Source organism: Oryzias melastigma, linkage group LG21 (genome assembly GCF_002922805.2).
Source record: "Oryzias melastigma strain HK-1 linkage group LG21, ASM292280v2, whole genome shotgun sequence".
Classification (NCBI taxonomy): Eukaryota; Metazoa; Chordata; class Actinopteri; order Beloniformes; family Adrianichthyidae; genus Oryzias; species Oryzias melastigma.
The window spans coordinates 24,955,582-24,974,773 of NC_050532.1; the positions used below are offsets into that span (position 1 = coordinate 24,955,582).

Consider the following 19,192-nt stretch of genomic DNA (forward strand, 5'->3'; position numbering starts at 1 on the left):
ATAAATCAGCCTATATTACAAGGTTAACCACATTTCTGATATGTATTTTAGAAATAATTCCTTTGTTCTTAGTTATTTTCCTAATAAATATTCAATGTTCTAGTTGTTCATCAATCCATACACCCAGAAAGCATGTTTTTGTTATATTGATATATATTTTTACCTCCAGCAAACAGTACAAAGCTTTATTTGTTTATATTTAGGGATACCTCATTTGATATGAACCACTCGGAATAAATCTGAAGGTCAGAGTTTGATGTTTTATTAAGAACATTTGAAGTGTAGAGATTGGTATCGTCAGCATAGATCAATGAAAGTATAAATTATTAAGAGTAGCGGCCCCGCTGTGTTTGATTTTGGCTCAAAGGAGTTTTCTTTGTTTTTTAATCTCAGGTTTTTAGTTCTGCACATGAAAAAAAAAAAAAGATTATTTTGTTGTTGCCATGGAAACAGTTTTACTAAAGAACGAGGATGAAAACGGCAGCTGTCCTCATCGGTTTTAAGTGAATGTTTTGCTGGTTTCAAACAAAGACTTTTGTGTCAGTTTGAGGTCAAGTTTAGTTGGACATGACAGTAAATTTAAGTAAAAAAATAAACCGTTCTGAGTTTTATCGGGCTTATTTTTTTTTGAACATCTCCCTGCCTCGCTGAAACATCTTTTTATTCAGATGAAAGTGTTTCCTTTTTCTGAGAGTCCCAGACTCTACCTGATCCAGGTGTGTCCCTCTTCATCCAGGTGATGGACTGGATCGAGAACCACGGCGAGGCCTTCCTCAGCAAACACACCGGGGTGGGGAAATCCCTTCACCGCGCTCGAGCTCTGCAGAAAAGACACGACGACTTCGAAGACGTCGCTCAGGTGAGTCTGTCCCTCCAGGTGAATCTGCGTTTTTCTGCTTTTGTGGTGATTTACTGAAAGGAGAAAATAACTCATCGCAGTCTTAAAGATGAAAGAAAATCGTTTGTTTATTTTACTAGAGTTACAAACATCTGTTAACAATCGGTCTGATTATCCTCTTGAACGGCGGCAGGAAGCGTGAAGACCTGCAGAAGCGCGACCATATATGGTCAGGAGGTTTTCTTGATAGATCTGCAGATGTTTCACTGCTGAAGCTCAGCAAGGAGGAGAGGGGCGGGGCCAAGAAACACGCTGAAAAACTCAAACTGATCAGAGACTTTAGACAGAAATGATGAAAGTCCTGCTGCTGCAGCACACAAACAAACACACAAACAAACAAACACACTCACACAGATGCCTTTTTTGCTATATGTTTGTCAACAGTTTAAAAAGGTTTAATTGCCAAAGTTTTTAAGGGTTTATGTTTTGGAAATAAAAAGACAAAATCGATTTCTGACTTGATTTCTGAACTCTAATATTATTAATATATTATCTAGCAATATAAATCACTAGATTGATCCGAGGCAGAATCTAATCAACCTAAACCATTTAAAAATCTGATTATTCTCAGTATTTGACTTACAAACTGAGATTGTTAAAATCACATTTATGCTCATGGACCAGCTGTCGGTTAAAGCTGCACAAAGTACTCGAGTAAATGTTCTGGATTTTCGAGGATGTTCTCAGACTGAACAGATCAAACTGAAAACAGGCGGATTTCCTTAGAGCGAATTTGCAAACAATTCGGGGCAGATCATGGGGAAGATCCCACCCCCACACCAGTTATTTGGTCTTTTTGCTAAATGATGGTCTTGTGCGTCACGCTTTACATTTCCAGTTCTCTCTGTTCTCCTCGCTGCTGACTCAGGTGTCCGTGTTCTGATTGGTCGATCAATCAGGACTGGGCTGCTCTGCTGTATCTTATTAGCATATTTCCTGTTTTTTTTTTTAATTTTCATGTTTGGATTGTTGGATTGTTATAGGGAACCACATGTTTTTTAATCTCTGAATTTGGGCACAACTATGCTTCGTGAATCAAATTGATCCAAATCCACCCGTTAGATGTTCATTATTGATCCTATCTTTGGAGTTTCTGACTGTAAATGATAGAAATTCTTCTCTAAAGATGCAGGGATGTCCTGGACTCCTGTCATCTCTGTCATAATCTTCAGTCTAAACCTCCCCAGACATGCAGCCAATCATAATTATCCCTCGTTTATTATAGAAAGGATTCTGACAAATCCTCTAATGTGTGAAACAACTAAACTGTCAGTCAAATGTTGTTTTTTTTTCTGAAGAAGAAATTTATCAAACTCTGTTCCTTCCTCCCCCTCGTTCTGTCCTAAAGAGCTTATTCCAGATTATCTCATATTCACCAGAGTAGACGCTCACTAATCCAGTTAGCTCCTCCTCCTGACTTCTGACAGCATTAATGTTCACACAGGATTACACGCCGTGTTTGTAGGAAAGGTTGACTTTTAACGGTTTATATTTGATCCGGCAGGAAGTCTTTGGTGTTTGAGTTCTGCCCTGAAGACGTTCAGAGGAAAATGTCAAAGATTTAGAAAATAACGTTTATGATGAATTATTCCATCAATCCGTCCTTTCATCCATCCATCCATCCATCCGTCCGTCCATCCATCCGTTTTTTTGTCATTTCATCCATCTGTCCGTCCATCTGTCCCTTTATCCATCCAACTTTTTGCCCATACATCCGTCCGTCTGTCCCTTAGTCCATCCATCCATCCCTTTGTTCTTTCATCTGTCCGTCCATCCGTCCGTTTGTCTGTCATTTCATCCATCTGTCCATCCATCTGTCCGTCCGTCCATCCATCCATCCATCCATCATCCATCCATCCATCCATCCATCTGTCCCTTCATCTGTCCGTCCATCTGTCCGTCCTTTAATCCATCCATCTGTCCGTCATCCATCCATCCATCCATCTGTCCCTTCGTCCATCTGTCCGTCCATCTGTCCGTCCATCTGTCCCTTCATCCATCCATCCATCCATCCGTCCCTCTGTCCGTCCATCTGTCCCTTCATCCATCCATCCATCCATCCGTCCATCTGTCCGTCCATCTGTCCCTTCATCCATCCATCCATCCATCCATCTGTCCCTTCATCCATCCCTTACAGAAAGGCCCAAACCATGACTATATTACCTGTTATTATTGTATGAACTCAATCTTACTGATAAAAATGTCAAGGTGGTGGTGAAGAACCCAGACGCAGGAGACAAGACTTGGTGGCAAATAACTTAAACATTTACTAAATAAACTTAAACATGAAGAAACCATGGGCACAACAAAACAGAGCGTGACAATGAAGAACTGAAAACCAGACACTTGAATAAAGTTGATTAATTAATGGAAGATTAGGCCTGAACATGGTGAGACAAAAAAAAATTGATTAAACTTAAACCTAGAATCCCAACAAAAAATTAATCTGCTGTTATGATGCTGATCAGTCTCTGGATTGAAGGAAGTAATCCAGCCTGAATTTGGAGATTTGCTGTCCATCCAAATGTTCTCATTAGATGTTATTAAAAATGATGAAGGTTCTACCTTCCCCTCTTAGAACACCTACACCAACGCAGACAAGCTGCTGGAGGCGGCGGAGCAGCTGGCCCAGACCGGAGAATGCGACCCGGAGGAAATCTACAAAGCAGCCAGACACCTGGAGGTCCGGATCCAGGACTTTGTGCGGCGGGTGGAGCACCGGAAGCTGCTGCTGGACATGTCCGTCTCCTTCCACACCCACACCAAAGAGGTGGGCGGCGGCTTTGTGACACATATGTGAACGGACGGTGGTCCGGTGTGTTCTGATGACGCTCCGCGTTCTTGTCCAGCTGTGGTCGTGGATGGAGGAGCTGCAGAAGCAGCTGCTGGACGACGTGAGCTGCGACTCGGTGGAGTCGGTTCAGGCTCTGATCCAGCAGTTTCAGCAGCAGCAGACCGCCACGCTGGAGGCCACGCTCAACGTGATCAAAGAAGGGGAGGAGCTTATGCAGCAGCTCAGGTAAGCCTCCTTCATCAGCAGAGTAGAGGTTTGAGGCGAGATCTGTGAAGAGATTCCTGCTTATAGTCCTGCTGGAGACGTCTGAGCCGGTTCATGTAGCAGCTCAGTTTGTGACAGTGATGTTTACCAAGAATTCTATTCGTGCCAATTCTAGATTTGTGTATTGTGATTTGTGCGTTCCTAATTCCTGATTTGTGTATATCTTCAGATTTGTGTTTGTAAATTTGGATTTGCGTACGTAATTCTTGATTGATGCGTAACATCGAATTTGTGCATAACTTCGGATTTGTGCGTAACTTTAGATTAGTGCGTGGGTAATTCTTGATTTGTGCGCAACTTTGGATTTGTGCGTGCATAATTCCTGATTTGTGCGTGCATAATTCCTGATTTGTGCGTGCATAATTCCTGATTTGTGCGTGCATTATTCTTGATTTGTGCGTGCATAATTCTTGATTTGTGCGTGCATTATTCTTGATTTGTGCGTGCATAATTCCTGATTTGTGCGTGCATTATTCTTGATTTGTGCGTGCATAATTCCTGATTTGTGCGTGCATTATTCTTGATTTGTGCGTGCATTATTCTTGATTTGTGCGTGCATTATTCTTGATTTGTGCGTGCATAATTCCTGATTTGTGCGTGCATAATTCCTGATTTGTGCGTGCATAATTCCTGATAACTGAATCTATTAAACTTACTTTCAAATTCACAATTCCATTTTAACACTGCGATGTGTTTTTCGTAATTTAAAACCAATTTTGTTTGGGTATTTAAAACAGTTTTTACATAATTTTCAACTAAGCTGAATTGAGGCAAAACTTTGATTAACAAAACTGTGAGTTTTACTTTGAAAATCAACAGAAATTTTTCTTTTTGCTTGAAAAAATCAGTCCATCTATTAATTGAGTGGATTTGAATTTTAGTAAACTAGTTGTATTTAACCACAGTTTTAGTTTTATTAATACCATTAATAACAAAGTTTTTATCAAACAAATATTGCTGAGAAAAGTTGTTCTAAAAGACGTTTGATCATTTTTGCAGAGACGCCGCCATCACCACCAACAAGACGCCACACTGCAGTTCCATCGCTCACATCCAGGGGGTGCTGCAGCAGCTGGACGAGGCCCAGGGCCAGATGGAGGAGCTGTTCCACGAACGCAAAATCAAGCTGGATATTTTCCTGCAGCTACGCATCTTTGAGCAGTACACCATCGAGGTCAGAGGAGGAGAAGCTCTTGGTTTGGTGCACTTGAACGCATCACCAGCCTGGTTTAGACGTGGAGGCGTTCAAGTTCAGTGTTTGTTGTGCGTTTTCTTTGTTCGGTCAGGTCACAGCAGAGTTGGATGCCTGGAATGAGGATCTGACTCGTCAGCTGAATGATGCCAGTCGCTCTGGCGGAGGAAGTGGCAGCAGCGGCGGCAGCGGCGGCGCCTCCACTGGCAGCGCAGAGGACATCAGCCTCGCCGAGCAGCGACTGAAACGCCACGCAGAGAGGAAAGCAGCCGTTAACAACATGATCTATGAAGTGATGCAGCAGGGTCAGGACCTGCACCAGTACATCATGGAGGTCCAGGCCTCAGGTACACATGAATAATGAAAGGCTGTTTCCATTAACCCTTCAGGGTTTGGGAAAAAACCCTTCAGTGTTATGACTGAAAGGAAAAACGCTGCTAAACCCGAGCGATGTGCTGCTGAAAGCATCCACTTCTGAAGCTGCTCTTCTCACAGCCCTCAAGAACTCATTAGCTTTCAGGCAATTTGGAGGTTCAAGTGCGTCCTTGTTGACCGGCTGAATTCCCAGCTGCAGCCTCTCCACTGAAGCAGCGGCAGAGTCCAACGTTTTTGGCTAAATTACAAACCTGCAGACAGACCTGCTCTGTGGAGCCAAAAAAAACTGGGTTTCACATCGTCTGCATTAACATTTACATTTAGTAATGTTAGCATGTTAATCAAAATCAATAATCAATCATGCAATAAGCTAATTTTTAATTAAACATTTAGAGATTTTGTTTAGCTTTTCTTAGCTTCCGAATCCACTGGAATTTGTGTTTGTGCTGTCAGTTGTAGCTAATTTTCAGTTTTCCTTTATTGATTAGTTGTACTTTTTACACGTGTATCTCTAACTAAATATATGTACCTAATTACCAGTAACTACATAGTAATGTATACGCTTAAAAAAATTAACACAAGATAAACAACTGACATTTAATCATTTCGCTTTGCCATCAAAATCTATGTTAGCTAGTTATCATCCGTCCTTGTTTGACAGTAGCATTACTTTTAATTAATGAACAAACATTGTATCTGGAATTTTTTTTGCAGTAATTTGCCGTCGTACGCCAATGTAGCATCGGTTGAACTGTTTGCATTTTTAGAATTTCTCTTTGCCTTCAATGTATATTTTAGTTAGTTTGTCATTATTTGGTATTACCATTACTTTTTAATAACATGAACAACCAATCAACCAATTAACCAACCACTTACTTAACTAACTACATATTTAACTAAGTATTTACGTACTTAATTAGCTAACTACTTAGTTTATTTGGTATTAGCATTACTTTTTAATAACATAATCAACCAAACACTTACTTAACTAACTACTTACTTACTTGCTTAACTAACTACTTATCAAGTAATTAACTACTTATTTTACCAAATAAACTAACTACTTACTTACCAACTTTAATGACTCACTCACTCACAAAACTATTTACTTACCTAACTTACTACATAACTAATAAACAAGTTAACTATTTACTTACCAACTAACTAAGTCACTCAGTCACTCACTACTTACAAAACTAACTAACTAACTAACTACTTGATTACTTACGTAACTACTTACTTTAAGTAGTACTCATCCCATGAATAAATATATTTTAGTTAGTTGTTTGGCACGAGCATTACTTTTTACAAACATGACTAACTCACTTTTTTGATTTTTTTAGCAGTGTTTTAGTGTCTTGGTTGACCATTAATATATATTTTAACTAGTTTTCAACTGTCCTTGTTTGACGTTAGTATATTCTAAAGATCCGACTGACTCATTTTGTATCTACCTACATTTATTGTCATTTTAACAGTAACTAACTATTTTTCTTTGCTGTGCTCTGAATATCACAACTTAATACAGTCAATTTAAACACATTTTTTGCATGCCACATTTTTGATTGTGTGTATTTGACCAGTTCCCACTTGGAAGTGGCTCAGAAAACGAGCTATGAGGAACCTGAGAAAGATTGAATTGCTTGAATTGCTTTTGCTTTGATTACAAACAGACAGAAGCATCTGTAAACCTTTGGTTCAGTGTGGAGCGAGAGGACAGACTCTGAGGCTGGTTCAGACGGCGCAACGTCATTCCTTCACGCTGTGCTTTCTTCAGGCATCGAGCTGACGGGGGAGAAGGATGTGGACCTGGCCTCTCAGGTTCAGGAGCTGCTGGAGTTCCTCCATGAAAAGCAGCAGGAGGTGGAGCAAAGCGCTCAGCACACGCACACACGGCTGGAGCAGAGCCTGCAGCTGCGCCACCTGCAGGCCGAAGTCAAACAGGTACGGGTCGTGAGAATCCTGAGAAAATAAATACTCAACATTTACAGATTTTTGTATTAAAATAAAGCAAATTCAGTGGTTTGACCGATGAAAACAGGAAGATGACGGCGGACGTGGTTCACCTGCAGGGAGAGCATGCTGTGTGCAGAAACAAACTGCTGCTGCAGATGGAGACCGCTGAATAATGAATGAGCTTCATGGCACCATGCTAATGACACAAACATGGAATGTTCTGGAGATTCATTCAACCTTTCAACCAAACGCAAAAATGACGCAAAAGTTTCTTTGCTAAAATGTAACGTTCCGTATTGCGGCTTTGAGTCATGCGCCAAATCTTGCTTCTTTAAGCGAGGAGCTGAAAACGATGACGTCCGAAGCCTCGCCACCCGGCTGGATCACATGACTGATTCAGGAAGTGGTTCGGAATTTGCTACAAGTTTTGACAGTTAATACGAATCCATCAGAATCCATTCAAACGCATGTCAAATTCATACAAACTAATATTTTTGTGTTCAGTAGATTTTATAAACTTAAACTTACATTTAAAATTAAACTCAAACTTACACTTATACTTTAACTTTAACTTATTGTCCTAAAAATAAACTTATTTGAATATTCTGTGATAGACATTTTATTGAATTAAAGAAAGAATCTGGCATTTATTTGTAGTTTTTGAACAAAAGCGATTTTTATTTTATTAAATAAGGTGTAAATGAACGTCAATCAGACGGCGGAGCAGAGGACCTGCTGTGGTGGGCGGAGCCTAACGGAGCCGTCTGCCATCCAAAATCCAACAACGAGGAAACTGATCATTATTTTATTTTTGGATGAATTTTCTAGAACCACCAATTCTGGAAACTCAGCGGTTTACCGCAAAAGAGACGAGCAGCTCAGAGAAGATAGACACGCCTCCACCTGGGCAGATTCCAGCTGAGCAGAACACCTGAATTACAGCTGGATCTAACTTCGACAAAAAAAAAAACAACTTTGTTTTATTGTTTTCCACAAACACAAAAAGAAAGAAAGAACAATCTTAAGAAAGAAGTTTTTGTTTTTTTGCAAAGCTACCTCTGAAGTACAGCCACATAAGAAAGATCACATCATGGAGCTGTGAGACCTAAAATAATACTATTTTTATTCAAAAACATGTCAATTAGTTTGTGTACAGTTTTCATTCTTATTGTTTTCATTAAATGACTCCTACAACTTTCATTCTATGTTGTAAAAACAGTTTGTTAAATATTTTCGAGGTTTCCACAGAAAAATGAATTCCTTTTTTTCTGTTTTTGAAGAAGTGTATGTCTTGTGTGTGAATATGACATGAAAAAAATGACAAAATAAAGGTAGTCTCACGTAGGTGAGGTTATGCTGATTACAATAATACCAAATAAGCAAGCAAGTGGTCTGTCAAATTGAAAATACAGATGTAAAATCAAAAGTAGCCAGAGTTTCAAAGGGTTAAAAAGCTCTAAGCATCAACTAGAGCATCTTAAATCTGTTGTGAAACCCAAGTATTGAAGAAAATTCAATGGTACAGAGTATCCAGCATTTGTTTTAGGACATTTGAAAGTTGCTGTGATAGTAAGCAGGTTTATTGGGAGGAAAACTGAACCTGACAGGAAAAGGTCTCAGAAAAACTCCTCAAAAACGTCTCATTTGATGCAAAGCCTGATAGAAATCGGGTTTCAAACCTTTCCCATCAAACCTTGCTCCACTGTGATCCTAAAGAGGCCTCCAAAGGGCCTCAGACCTGCTGCTGAACCTCAGCTGCTCTCCATAGGTGCTCAGTTGGATCCGAAACGGCGAGTCCATGCTGAACGCCAGCATGGTGAACGCCAGCTCGCTGTCGGAGGCCGAGCAGCTGCAGAGGGAACACGAACAGTTCCAGATGGCGATTGAGGTGACTAACACACACACACACACACCAGGCTCACTGTACTTAAATATGAAGGATTCCAGTGTGTTTCCAGCCTGACTCCCTCAGGCGAGTGTTTGTGTGTGTCCCTATTGATCCAGTTCTAACCAGATTCTGGCTGTGGTTCTGTAGCCTTCACTCGGAGTCGTGCACGTGCATCACTTGAAGCACAGCAGCCGTGCTCTGGTTTTTGCCTGTAACCGAGCTTTGAAACACACAAACGTGCACACAGAGTTTATTAAATCCAGAGAACAAACCCAGATGTGAGCGGATTCAGACTCAGGCAGCGGTGAGAGTGAAGGAGGAGAGTCTGAGTTTGGTTGTTCTGGTTTCTTAGATAAGTTTAATGTCATCAGCATAGGAGGAAATTCATGCTATGCAGCACAGTAATGAGATCTAATGAAAGCATCCATAAAGTAAAACCAAGGGGGGCGAGTTCAGAGCCCTGTGGCACTCCACAACGGACCATGGTCTGAGTGGAAGAGCCGTCGTCTACGTCAACCAACCAGAATCTCTCAGATAAATACGTCTTCAAACAGACAGGAAATAAGAATGGAAACCTGAGATCATTTGAGACGATAAAATCCAGATGAGTTAAAAACAAAGCATAGAAGTTAAGATGACAAGCATTTTTTTTTTGTTTTTTTTTTATTTCTCAAACATTTTAATAGAAAATACATCCATCTGTTTGGTGTTAAACAGTATTTCTTCTTTTCTTCAGTCTCTCTTTCACGCCAACTCCCTCCAGAAGACTCACCAGAGCGCTCTGCAGGTCCAACAAAAAGCTGAGGTAAACTCCAACACCTTCATTATCTAAGATTTAAGCATTAAATTGGTTAAGCTGATAGTTAGTTTGCCTTCTTATGGAGGTTAGTAAACATTTGTTTACGAGTTACTATCCAGTGTGCATGAGTTACTATCTGGTGTAGACGAGATACTATCTGGTGTGCACGAGTTACTATTTTGTGCACAACAGTTACCATCAGGTGCGCACATGTTACAGTCTAATGCGTACAAGTTACTATGTGGTGCGCACAAGTTACTATCTGGTGTGCACAAGTTACTATCTGGTGCGCATGACTTACTATCTGGTGCGTACGAGTTACTGTCTGATGCGTACGAGTTACTATCTGATGCGTACGAGTTACTATCTGGTGCCACGAGTTACTATCTGGTGCGCACAAGTTACTCTCTGGTGCGCACAAGTTACTCTCTGGTGCGTAGAAGTTACCATCTGGTGCGCACAAGTTACTATCTGGTGCCACGAGTTACTATCTGGTGCGCACAAGTTACTCTCTGGTGCGCACAAGTTACTATCTGATGTGTACGAGTTACTATCTGATGCGTATGAGTTACTATCTGGTGCCACAAGTTACTATCTGGTGCGCACGAGTTACTATCTGGTGCCACGAGTTACTATCTGGTCCATGCAAGTTACTATCTGGTGCGTACGAGTTACTATCTGGTGCGCACAAGTTACTATCTGGTGCGCACAAGTTACTATCTGATGCGTACGAGTTACTATCTGATGCGTATGAGTTACTATCTGGTGCCACAAGTTACTTTCTGGTGCGCACAAATTATCATCTGCTGCGTACAAGATAGTAACTCCTACGCACCAGATAGTAACCAGAATTTTTTTTGTTTACGTTATTTAAGCAAAAACTTGACATTTACTTTTCTGCTGTAGTTTCTTGATATTGTTTAACTCATTTTTCTTTTTTATTTAGTTTTCTTTGTTTTTCAAACATTTTCTTGTCATGAGCATCTTATAGTATATAGCATTTTTTAGCTAATTTTGCTTTGGGTCAATTCTCCTGTACTTTTACCAAATTTAGCTTTTAGAAATGACATATAAATAGTTTATTTATTGTGATACATTTAATTTATTTACTTTCTTTTGTGCTTTCTTTAGATTTTTTTGTGCATTTAAAATGTAGACATTTTGTATTGTTAAAATTAACATTTGCTGCTCTTGAATTGTGTTTCTCTGGAAATAGTTTACATTTATTATAAAGTTGACTATTTCTAGCGTACAATTCATGAATACAAACCACATTTGACAGTTTTTTTACTGCTGTCTTAAGCCTTCATTATTACATTTCAACCTGTTTTTAAAGCATTTTCACTTTTGCATGCAGCATAATTGGGATTTTTAATGAATTAACCATTTATCAGTCACACTTTGTCTGATTGATCATTTATTCTTTTCAGAGAGGTGTTTACTGCAGTGGTTATCATTTATTTATTTTATCAGTTTTTAGCTTCTGTAACTTATAGGCTCAAAAATGTTATAATGTTGGTTCTTTTTTATTTTGAGCCTTTACACAATTTATTGAATAACACATAAAATTGAGAAAAAAAAAATGATGATTGGATGAAGAATTTGAAGATTGTGTATTAATGAGGTCCACCTGACTGTCTGGCCTTCCTCTGACATTATTTGGTATTTCTGATCTCGTCTTCGGTCCCGCTCTCAGATGATGCTCCAAGCCGGACACTACGATCCAGAAGCGATCCGCGGCTGCGCAGAGAAGGTGGCGGTCCACTGGCAGCAGCTGATGCTGAAGATGGAGGACCGCTTGAAGCTGGTCAACGCCTCTGTGGCCTTCTACAAAACATCCGAGCAGGTACGAGTCAAACAGGGAGTCCTCACATCTGTGCTGCAGCGCCGGGACTCAGTGGAGTCTTCCTGCAGGTCTGCAGCGTCCTGGAGAGCCTGGAGCAGGAGTATCGCCGCGACGAAGACTGGTGCGGCACTCATGAGAAGCTGGGCAGTTCGGCCGACAGCGAACACCTGCTGCCTCTGATCAGCAAACATTTGGAGCAGAAAGAAGCTTTTCTGAAGGTCAGGGATGATCCGGAGTAGGTCCAGTCTCAGATGAGATGCTGGTGCGAGCTCAGCGGCTGTGTTGGTGTTTCAGGCGTGCACGCTGGCCCGCAGGAACGCAGAGGTGTTCCTGAAGTACATCCACAGGAACAACGTCAGCACGCCGGGAGCTGCCGGACACACCAGGGGGCCCGAGCAGCAGGTCAAAGGTGAGCGCCAGCAGCCTTCATCCACACGCCTAACAGTAAACTGTCAGAGTTTTGAAGCTTTCTGGACCAAAACTTCTCATTCCTGTCTTGTTCTCGTGCAGCTATTCTGAACGAGCTGCTGCAGAGAGAAAACCGAGTTCTGCACTTCTGGACCCTGAAGAAACGAAGACTGGACCAGTGTCAGCAGTACCTGGTCTTTGAGCGCAGCGCCAAACAGGTGGGGGTGTGTGCATGTGTGGGTGCGTGCACAGGATGCATATGTTTGTGCATGTTCATGTGTGTTTAAACAATTCCTTGTGTTTTTTGTGTGTGTGAGTTTGTGTGTGTTCATGCATGTTGCACTTGCATAGTTGCATTCATGTGCTGGTGTGTTTCTGTACATATGGGGGTGTGTGTGTGTGTGCAAATGTGCGTTTGTGTAGATCTGTGTGCGTCCATGGGTACATTTGTGTACATGCACGCAGGGGTGTGCATATTTTCGTGTGTGGATATTTATGTGTGTATGTATAAACCTATGTGTTTGTATACATGCGCGTGTGTGTACATATGTATGTTTTTTTGTTGCACGTCTGTGTGTATACATGTGGGTCTACATGCGTGTGTGTGCATGCATGTGAGTGAGTTCATGCATGTGTGTTGTACTTGCATAGGTACGTGCATGTACTTGTGTGTTGCACGTGTGTGTGCGCAAATGTGAATTTGTGTAAAACCTTGTGTTTTTGTACATCCATGTGAGTTCATGGATTCGTGTGTGCACGTTTGTGTGTGTGCATATGTAAGAGTGTGTCTATGCATGTATGTGTATGTTGCCTACCCGTTTGTGTACATGCATGTTTGTTTCTGCACGAGTGTGCACACACATATGCGTGCGTGTGAACCCTTTTCTTTTTGTTCATACAGTATTTGTGTGTGCATAGATGTGTGTGCGCTTACATGTGTGTGTATGTATACATGCGGCTGTGTGTATTTATGTGTGAGTTTTGCACGTCTACGTGTGTGGGAATATGCATGTGTGCTGGTGCATACATGTGTGTTCATGCATGTGTGTTGCACTTTCATAGGTGTTGGCAGGTGTGTTTCTGCCTGTGTGTGCGTGTAAATCCTCATGTTGTGTACGTATGTGTGTGCACGTGCATACTTGTGCTTCTGCGTATGTGTTCATTAGTGTGAGATTGCATATTTGTTTTTGTGTGTGATCAAACCTCAGTGTGACTCTGTCGGTTTTCAGGCGTTGGATTGGATCCAGGAGACAGGTGAGGTCTACCTGGCCACTCACACCTCCCCAGGAGACAGCAGTGAGGAGACGCAGCAGCTCCTCAGCGACTATCATCACTTCAGACTTTCTGCAAAGGTGAGCAGCGGCGGCGTGAAGGCCGGCTGTGCGACAGCGTCTCTGCGTGTCTGTGAGTCACACTCCGACTGTCTCCTAGCAAACCAAGGAGAAGGTGAAGCTGCTGATCCAGCTGGCGGACAACCTGGTGGAGAAAGGCCACGCCCACGTGTCGGAGCTGAAGCGCTGGGTCAGCACGGTGGACCGCCGCTACCGCGACTTCTCGCTCCGGATGGCCAAATACCAGGAGAGCCTGGAGAGGAGTCTGGGAGTCAGCTCGGAGGTTAGAACGCCTCCTTCACAGAGACGGAGCGACTCTTCAAAATAAAAGAACCACGTTTTATTCTGAAGGTTTTTCAGGATATTTACTGAGCTTCAGCTCAACTTCTGTTTCAGGGAACAGCAAGAAAAGAACAAAATCAAAGGATCCTTAAATTATAATTTAATTCATATTATTTTAAACACACTTAACCTTAAAAGTTCAAACTTGATTTTCAGATATTAAAAGCAAAAGGCGACAATTTAATTTAATTTAATTTAATTTTATTTTATTTTATTTTATTTTATTTTGTATTAATTTAATTTAATTCAGTTTATTTTTTATTTATTTTCATTTTATTTCATTTCATTCACTTTAAGTAATTTATTTGAATTAAATTTGTCTTTTTTGACATTTTCTGAGCCACTTTGGAACACTTCAGCATCTTGGTTTAAATTTTACCTTTAATTTAGAATAATTTTCATTTTAACTCTGAATAATGAAGTTCTTTATTATTCCTCTGAACTGTTCAGGCTTAAAGTTTTTTTAAAACTGTTGCAGCTTTAAGTGATTTAAGCAAAAACGATTTTTTTAAAATATTTTTTTGGTAAAAATGTTGGAATGTTGCAGTTTAGTGTTCTTTATTATCATCAAATGGACACATTTTATTGAAAATATCTTAAGAGGACGTAATATAAATGTAATTTAGTATTTTTGTTTTTGTTTTTAGTATCTATTTTAGCATTTCTCCACAGTTTGTCTCATTTTTTCTGTATTTTCTTCACTGTAGTTGAGTTTTGTTTGTCAGTTTCATCAAAAACTCAAACTGACTTATACTCTGTGGTTGGGAAATCTTCTGCTCCTCCTCACAGGACAATAAAGATTTGGAGCTGGAGATCATGCCTGCCAGCCTGACAGACGACCCCGAGGTCAAACTGCGCGACCCCAACCACGAGGTCAACGAGGAGAAGAGGAAGTCCGCCCGGAAGAAAGAGTGAGGACGCAGGAAGCAAAATACAAAATGAGAGTTTAATCATTGAAAAAAGTCAAATTAAACTAAGGATAGTTCTTAGAAAACCTTGAAAAACGTTATTTTGTGCATATTTTATAGATGAAACCTAAAACATTCACAATGAGGAACCAAATGAGTTTGTGTGTTAACTTTGCAGGTTCATCATGGCGGAGCTTTTGCAGACGGAGAAGGCTTACGTCAGAGACCTGCAGGAGTGTTTGGAGGTGAGGAGACCCCGTCTCTGTCCCGCTGCTGTCCCGCACACGCTAAGCCCCGCCTCTCTTTCTGACAGACCTACCTGTGTGAGATGACCTCCGGCGGCGAGGAGATTCCTCCAGGCATCGCCAACAAGGAGCAGATCGTGTTCGGGAACATGCAGAAGATCTTCGACTTCCACAACAAGTCAGTGAGGAGCCAGAAACCAGAGGAGGAGGAGGAGAAGGAGGAGGAGGAGCTTTCTTCCTCCTCTGGTTTCTTCTGTTGATTTTTCATCAAATCCAATGAAAGTTTGATTTAAGATTTAGGAGGCCCGAGAAGGCTAAGGAAATTTCTAAACCTAAATATCACCTATTCTACTGAAAGTCCTCTATTTGTTTTCTACAGAGGACATTTGGGCTTCTCCAAATGTGAGGGGGCGGGGCTCTGGGAATTGTAGTTTTTGGTGGATTTAGGAAAAGTTAATCAGGATAATTTTGTTTTTTTTGTCTTGTTGTCAGAAAGATATTTGATATTATTTTCCAGTGTTGAGGATTTTCTGAGTCAAAATGTGAATATCCTTTATACCACGTCAAGGCCCAGGGGCCGGATCCGGCCCTCTGAGTAATTTTGTTTTATTGTTATTAATGGCCCGATGTTGACTTGCGCTTATTTCTAACTTGTGTAATTTTGACAAAATATATTGTTATGGATAGTAAAATATTGAAAGTTATTTAAGGTTTAAGTTGATTTATTCTGGAATAATATTCCTGCTTTTTATTATGTATAATTATGGTAAAAAGTTACGGTTTTAGAGTTTTAAAAAGTGGTATTTTGCTAGCTTTTTGGAATATTTTGGCATTTATTGGGTTTTTAAGGCTATTTTTGAGTTTAGTTCATATTTTAGCTACATGCTAGCTGTTTTGGCTAATTTAAAAAAGGGTTTACGGCTGTTTTTGAATTAAGCTAATATTTAAACCTTGGCTGTTTTGGCTAATTTAGTTTTTTTTCAGTTTTTCAGGCAATTTTGAGGTTTAGCTATTTGTTCAGATACATGCTAGCTGTTAACTTAAGATAGCATCTTAAGGTGTGTTTTGGATTTTGGCTCCTTGTGTGATAAACTTGAGTTTATCCCTGATGGACCCGCCCCCTCCCCGATCCCTCCCGTCGTCCCTCCAGGACTTTATGGACCGTTTCTGTTCCTCTGACTTGTTCAGGATCTGTTGAGTTTCAGATGAATGAAGATTTTTATGACGTTCTATCCACAGATAAGAACGTTCTGTTTGAAAACGTGGAGAAATGTGTTGGTTTGTGTTCCAGTATCTTCCTGAAGGAGCTGGTGAACTACGAGCAGCTTCCAGAGGACGTGGGTCACTGCTTCGTCACCTGGGTAAGTCCTCAGTGGAGAAGACTCCCTTCCAGACTCTCGCCTGACGTCTCAACGCGACCTCCTCTCTCCTGCTTTACAGGCGGATAAATTCCACATCTATGTGGATTACTGCAAGAACAAGCCGGACTCCAGCCAGCTCATCCTGGAACACGCCGGCGCCTTCTTCGACGTGAGTCCGAAATTCAACTCTAGGAAAGCAAAAGTGACTAAAGTTTGGGGATTAGATAATCTGATCTGTTTGACTAAAGTTTCTGGATTAATCTAATCTGTCTGATTTATCTTTCTTGATTAGATAATCTGACTTGTCCGTCTAAAGTTTCTTGATTAATCTAATCTGACTGATGTTTCTGGATTAAATAATCTGATCTGTCTGGCTGATGTTTCTGGATTAGATAATCTGATCTATCTGACTGGTGTTTCTGGATTAAATAATCCGATCTGTCTGAGAAAAGTTTCTGGAATAGATAATCTTCTCTGTTTATAATAGTTTCTGTATTAAATAATCTGATCTGTCTGTCTGAAATTTCTTTATTAGATTGATCTAATCTGTTTTTCTAAATGTACTGGGTTATATACTCTGGTGTGTTTATCAAAAATTTGTGGATTAGAAAATCTGATTTTTCTGAAAAAAAGTTTCTGGATTGGATAATATGTTTTGTCTGGCAAAAATACTGGATTAGATAATGTGACCCATCACACAAAGATTTCTGGATCATATAATATGATTTGCTTGAGAAAAGTTTTCAGGTCTGATCTGTTTAGAAAAAGTTTCTGGATTAAATAATATCTCCCGGTAAAAAAAAAATCTGGATAAATAATCTGATCTGTCTCACCAAAGTGTCTAAATTAGACAATCTAATTTGTTTGACAAAAATAGTGGATTAGAAAATCCTGATTTGGTGATCTTAACTGTTTTATGAAGGTTTCTTGATTAGATCATTGGATTTTTTTGTTAATTTTTCTGAACTCTAGGTCATTCATTTACATTTTTGTTCAATGAAGAAGAAATTGCCAATAAATAAATATGCAGGAAAATGGATCAAAGGATAAATCAGCAAAATGACCAGCATGTTACTGGAAACGCCATATGTGTAGTCCGTGTTCCTGGAGTTGTAGTCCATATGAAGAGATGATGCTGAGGGTCCGTATGGAAGTCCTTTAGAGAGGAAGACTCTGATGAAGATGATGGTTCTTGATGAAGCTCCTCTGTTCTGTCCGAGCGTTCCTGCTTTAGAACAGGTTTAGTATTAGTGTTTGTTTGATCTTCATGCAGAAACTAACAAACTCTTTCTGCAGGAAGTAAAATCAATCAAATCAATATATGTATATATTTTCTTATCCTTTTTTTGTTTTTTTATTTGTATTATGTCATTTTCTTCATGATATATTTATTTTTCTGTTTGTCACTTTTATTGACGTGTTTATTATCTGCTCCTCACTTGATAAACATTTGGAAATGGAGGCGTTCTGGTTCAAATCCTCCTGGAGGTCAGACGTTTGTCCAGCAGGGGGAGCTGTTCAACTATTAAGCTGATGCACTGAAGGGTGTTTTTTATCTGATGGAGTTACTGGATTAAACATGCAGACATCAGTGAACCCTCCTGATGTGAGGAGGAGGTTTTCTGAGGAGATGTCTCTGTGCCTTTGAGCAGGACATCCAGCAGAGACGTGGGCTGGCCAACTCCATCAACTCCTACCTCATCAAACCGGTCCAGAGGATCACAAAGTACCAACTGCTGCTGAAGGTACGAGCAAAGCTGCAGAACACCGTCGGAGGAGGAGCTAACGTCTCCTCTGACCTCCTGTCCTGCAGGAGCTGCTGTCCTGCTGCGAGGAGGGGAAAGGAGAGATCAAGGACGGCCTGGACGTCATGCTGAGCGTTCCCAAGAGAGCCAACGACGCCATGCACCTGGCCATGCTGGAGGGTGAGAGGAGCGCCCAGAAGGGGACAATGACAAAACTGGACACCAATCAGAATAAAAGGAACACAGTTTATTAAATAAAGGAAATCCTGTGTCCTGAAATGAAAGAACAAAATGGTTCAACTCTTAACATAATCAACGTAATTCCAGTATTGTGTTAGCGGTTGAAATGTTACAGTATGTTCAATATTTTGTGTTTAAGGTGTTAAAAAGTTAAGATCCACCGGCCAGGTGAGCAGAATGGCAGGACATGTTGAATAGGTAACATCTCATCCTGCTTCAGGCTTCGAGGAGAACCTGGAGGTCCAGGGGGAGCTCATCCTCCAGGAGAGCTTCCAGGTTTGGGACCCGCGCTCACTGATCCGAAAGGGGCGGGACCGACACCTCTTCCTGTTCGAGTTCTCGCTGGTCTTCAGCAAGGAGATCAAAGACTCGGCCGGGAGAACCAAGTACCAGTACAAGAACCGGCTGCTGGTGAGGCTGCGCTGCCGTCGGCGGCCACCGGGGGTCACTCTTCGGCTTCTAACCGTGTCTGTCTGACCCGCAGACGTCTGAGCTGGGGGTGACGGAGCACATCGAGGGCGACCCGTGTAAGTTTGCTCTGTGGTCGGGGAGAACGCCGTCTTCAGACAACAAGACGGTCCTGAAGGTGAGTCTGAGACA

At 41.0% G+C, this 19,192-nt stretch overlaps 1 protein-coding gene across 3 annotated transcripts in view; it reads left to right on the forward strand.

The window, feature by feature from the left end:
- The window catches only part of kalrna (kalirin RhoGEF kinase a), a 122,298-nt gene that overhangs the window by 46,047 nt on the left and 57,059 nt on the right, over positions 1-19,192 (forward strand). For all 3 annotated transcript variants that reach the window (XM_024286764.2, XM_024286765.2, XM_024286766.2), the window contains exons 14-36: positions 737-859; positions 3,477-3,668; positions 3,748-3,917; positions 4,956-5,130; positions 5,243-5,495; positions 7,301-7,467; positions 9,248-9,367; positions 10,104-10,172; positions 11,863-12,012; positions 12,081-12,230; positions 12,307-12,421; positions 12,523-12,638; positions 13,650-13,772; positions 13,852-14,034; positions 14,883-15,004; positions 15,180-15,246; positions 15,315-15,424; positions 16,538-16,607; positions 16,687-16,776; positions 18,260-18,352; positions 18,421-18,532; positions 18,813-19,003; positions 19,077-19,178. In XM_024286764.2, the coding sequence (XP_024142532.1) occupies positions 737-859; positions 3,477-3,668; positions 3,748-3,917; positions 4,956-5,130; positions 5,243-5,495; positions 7,301-7,467; positions 9,248-9,367; positions 10,104-10,172; positions 11,863-12,012; positions 12,081-12,230; positions 12,307-12,421; positions 12,523-12,638; positions 13,650-13,772; positions 13,852-14,034; positions 14,883-15,004; positions 15,180-15,246; positions 15,315-15,424; positions 16,538-16,607; positions 16,687-16,776; positions 18,260-18,352; positions 18,421-18,532; positions 18,813-19,003; positions 19,077-19,178 (3,063 nt within the window). The remainder of the gene's footprint in view (positions 1-736; positions 860-3,476; positions 3,669-3,747; positions 3,918-4,955; positions 5,131-5,242; positions 5,496-7,300; positions 7,468-9,247; positions 9,368-10,103; positions 10,173-11,862; positions 12,013-12,080; positions 12,231-12,306; positions 12,422-12,522; positions 12,639-13,649; positions 13,773-13,851; positions 14,035-14,882; positions 15,005-15,179; positions 15,247-15,314; positions 15,425-16,537; positions 16,608-16,686; positions 16,777-18,259; positions 18,353-18,420; positions 18,533-18,812; positions 19,004-19,076; positions 19,179-19,192) is intronic.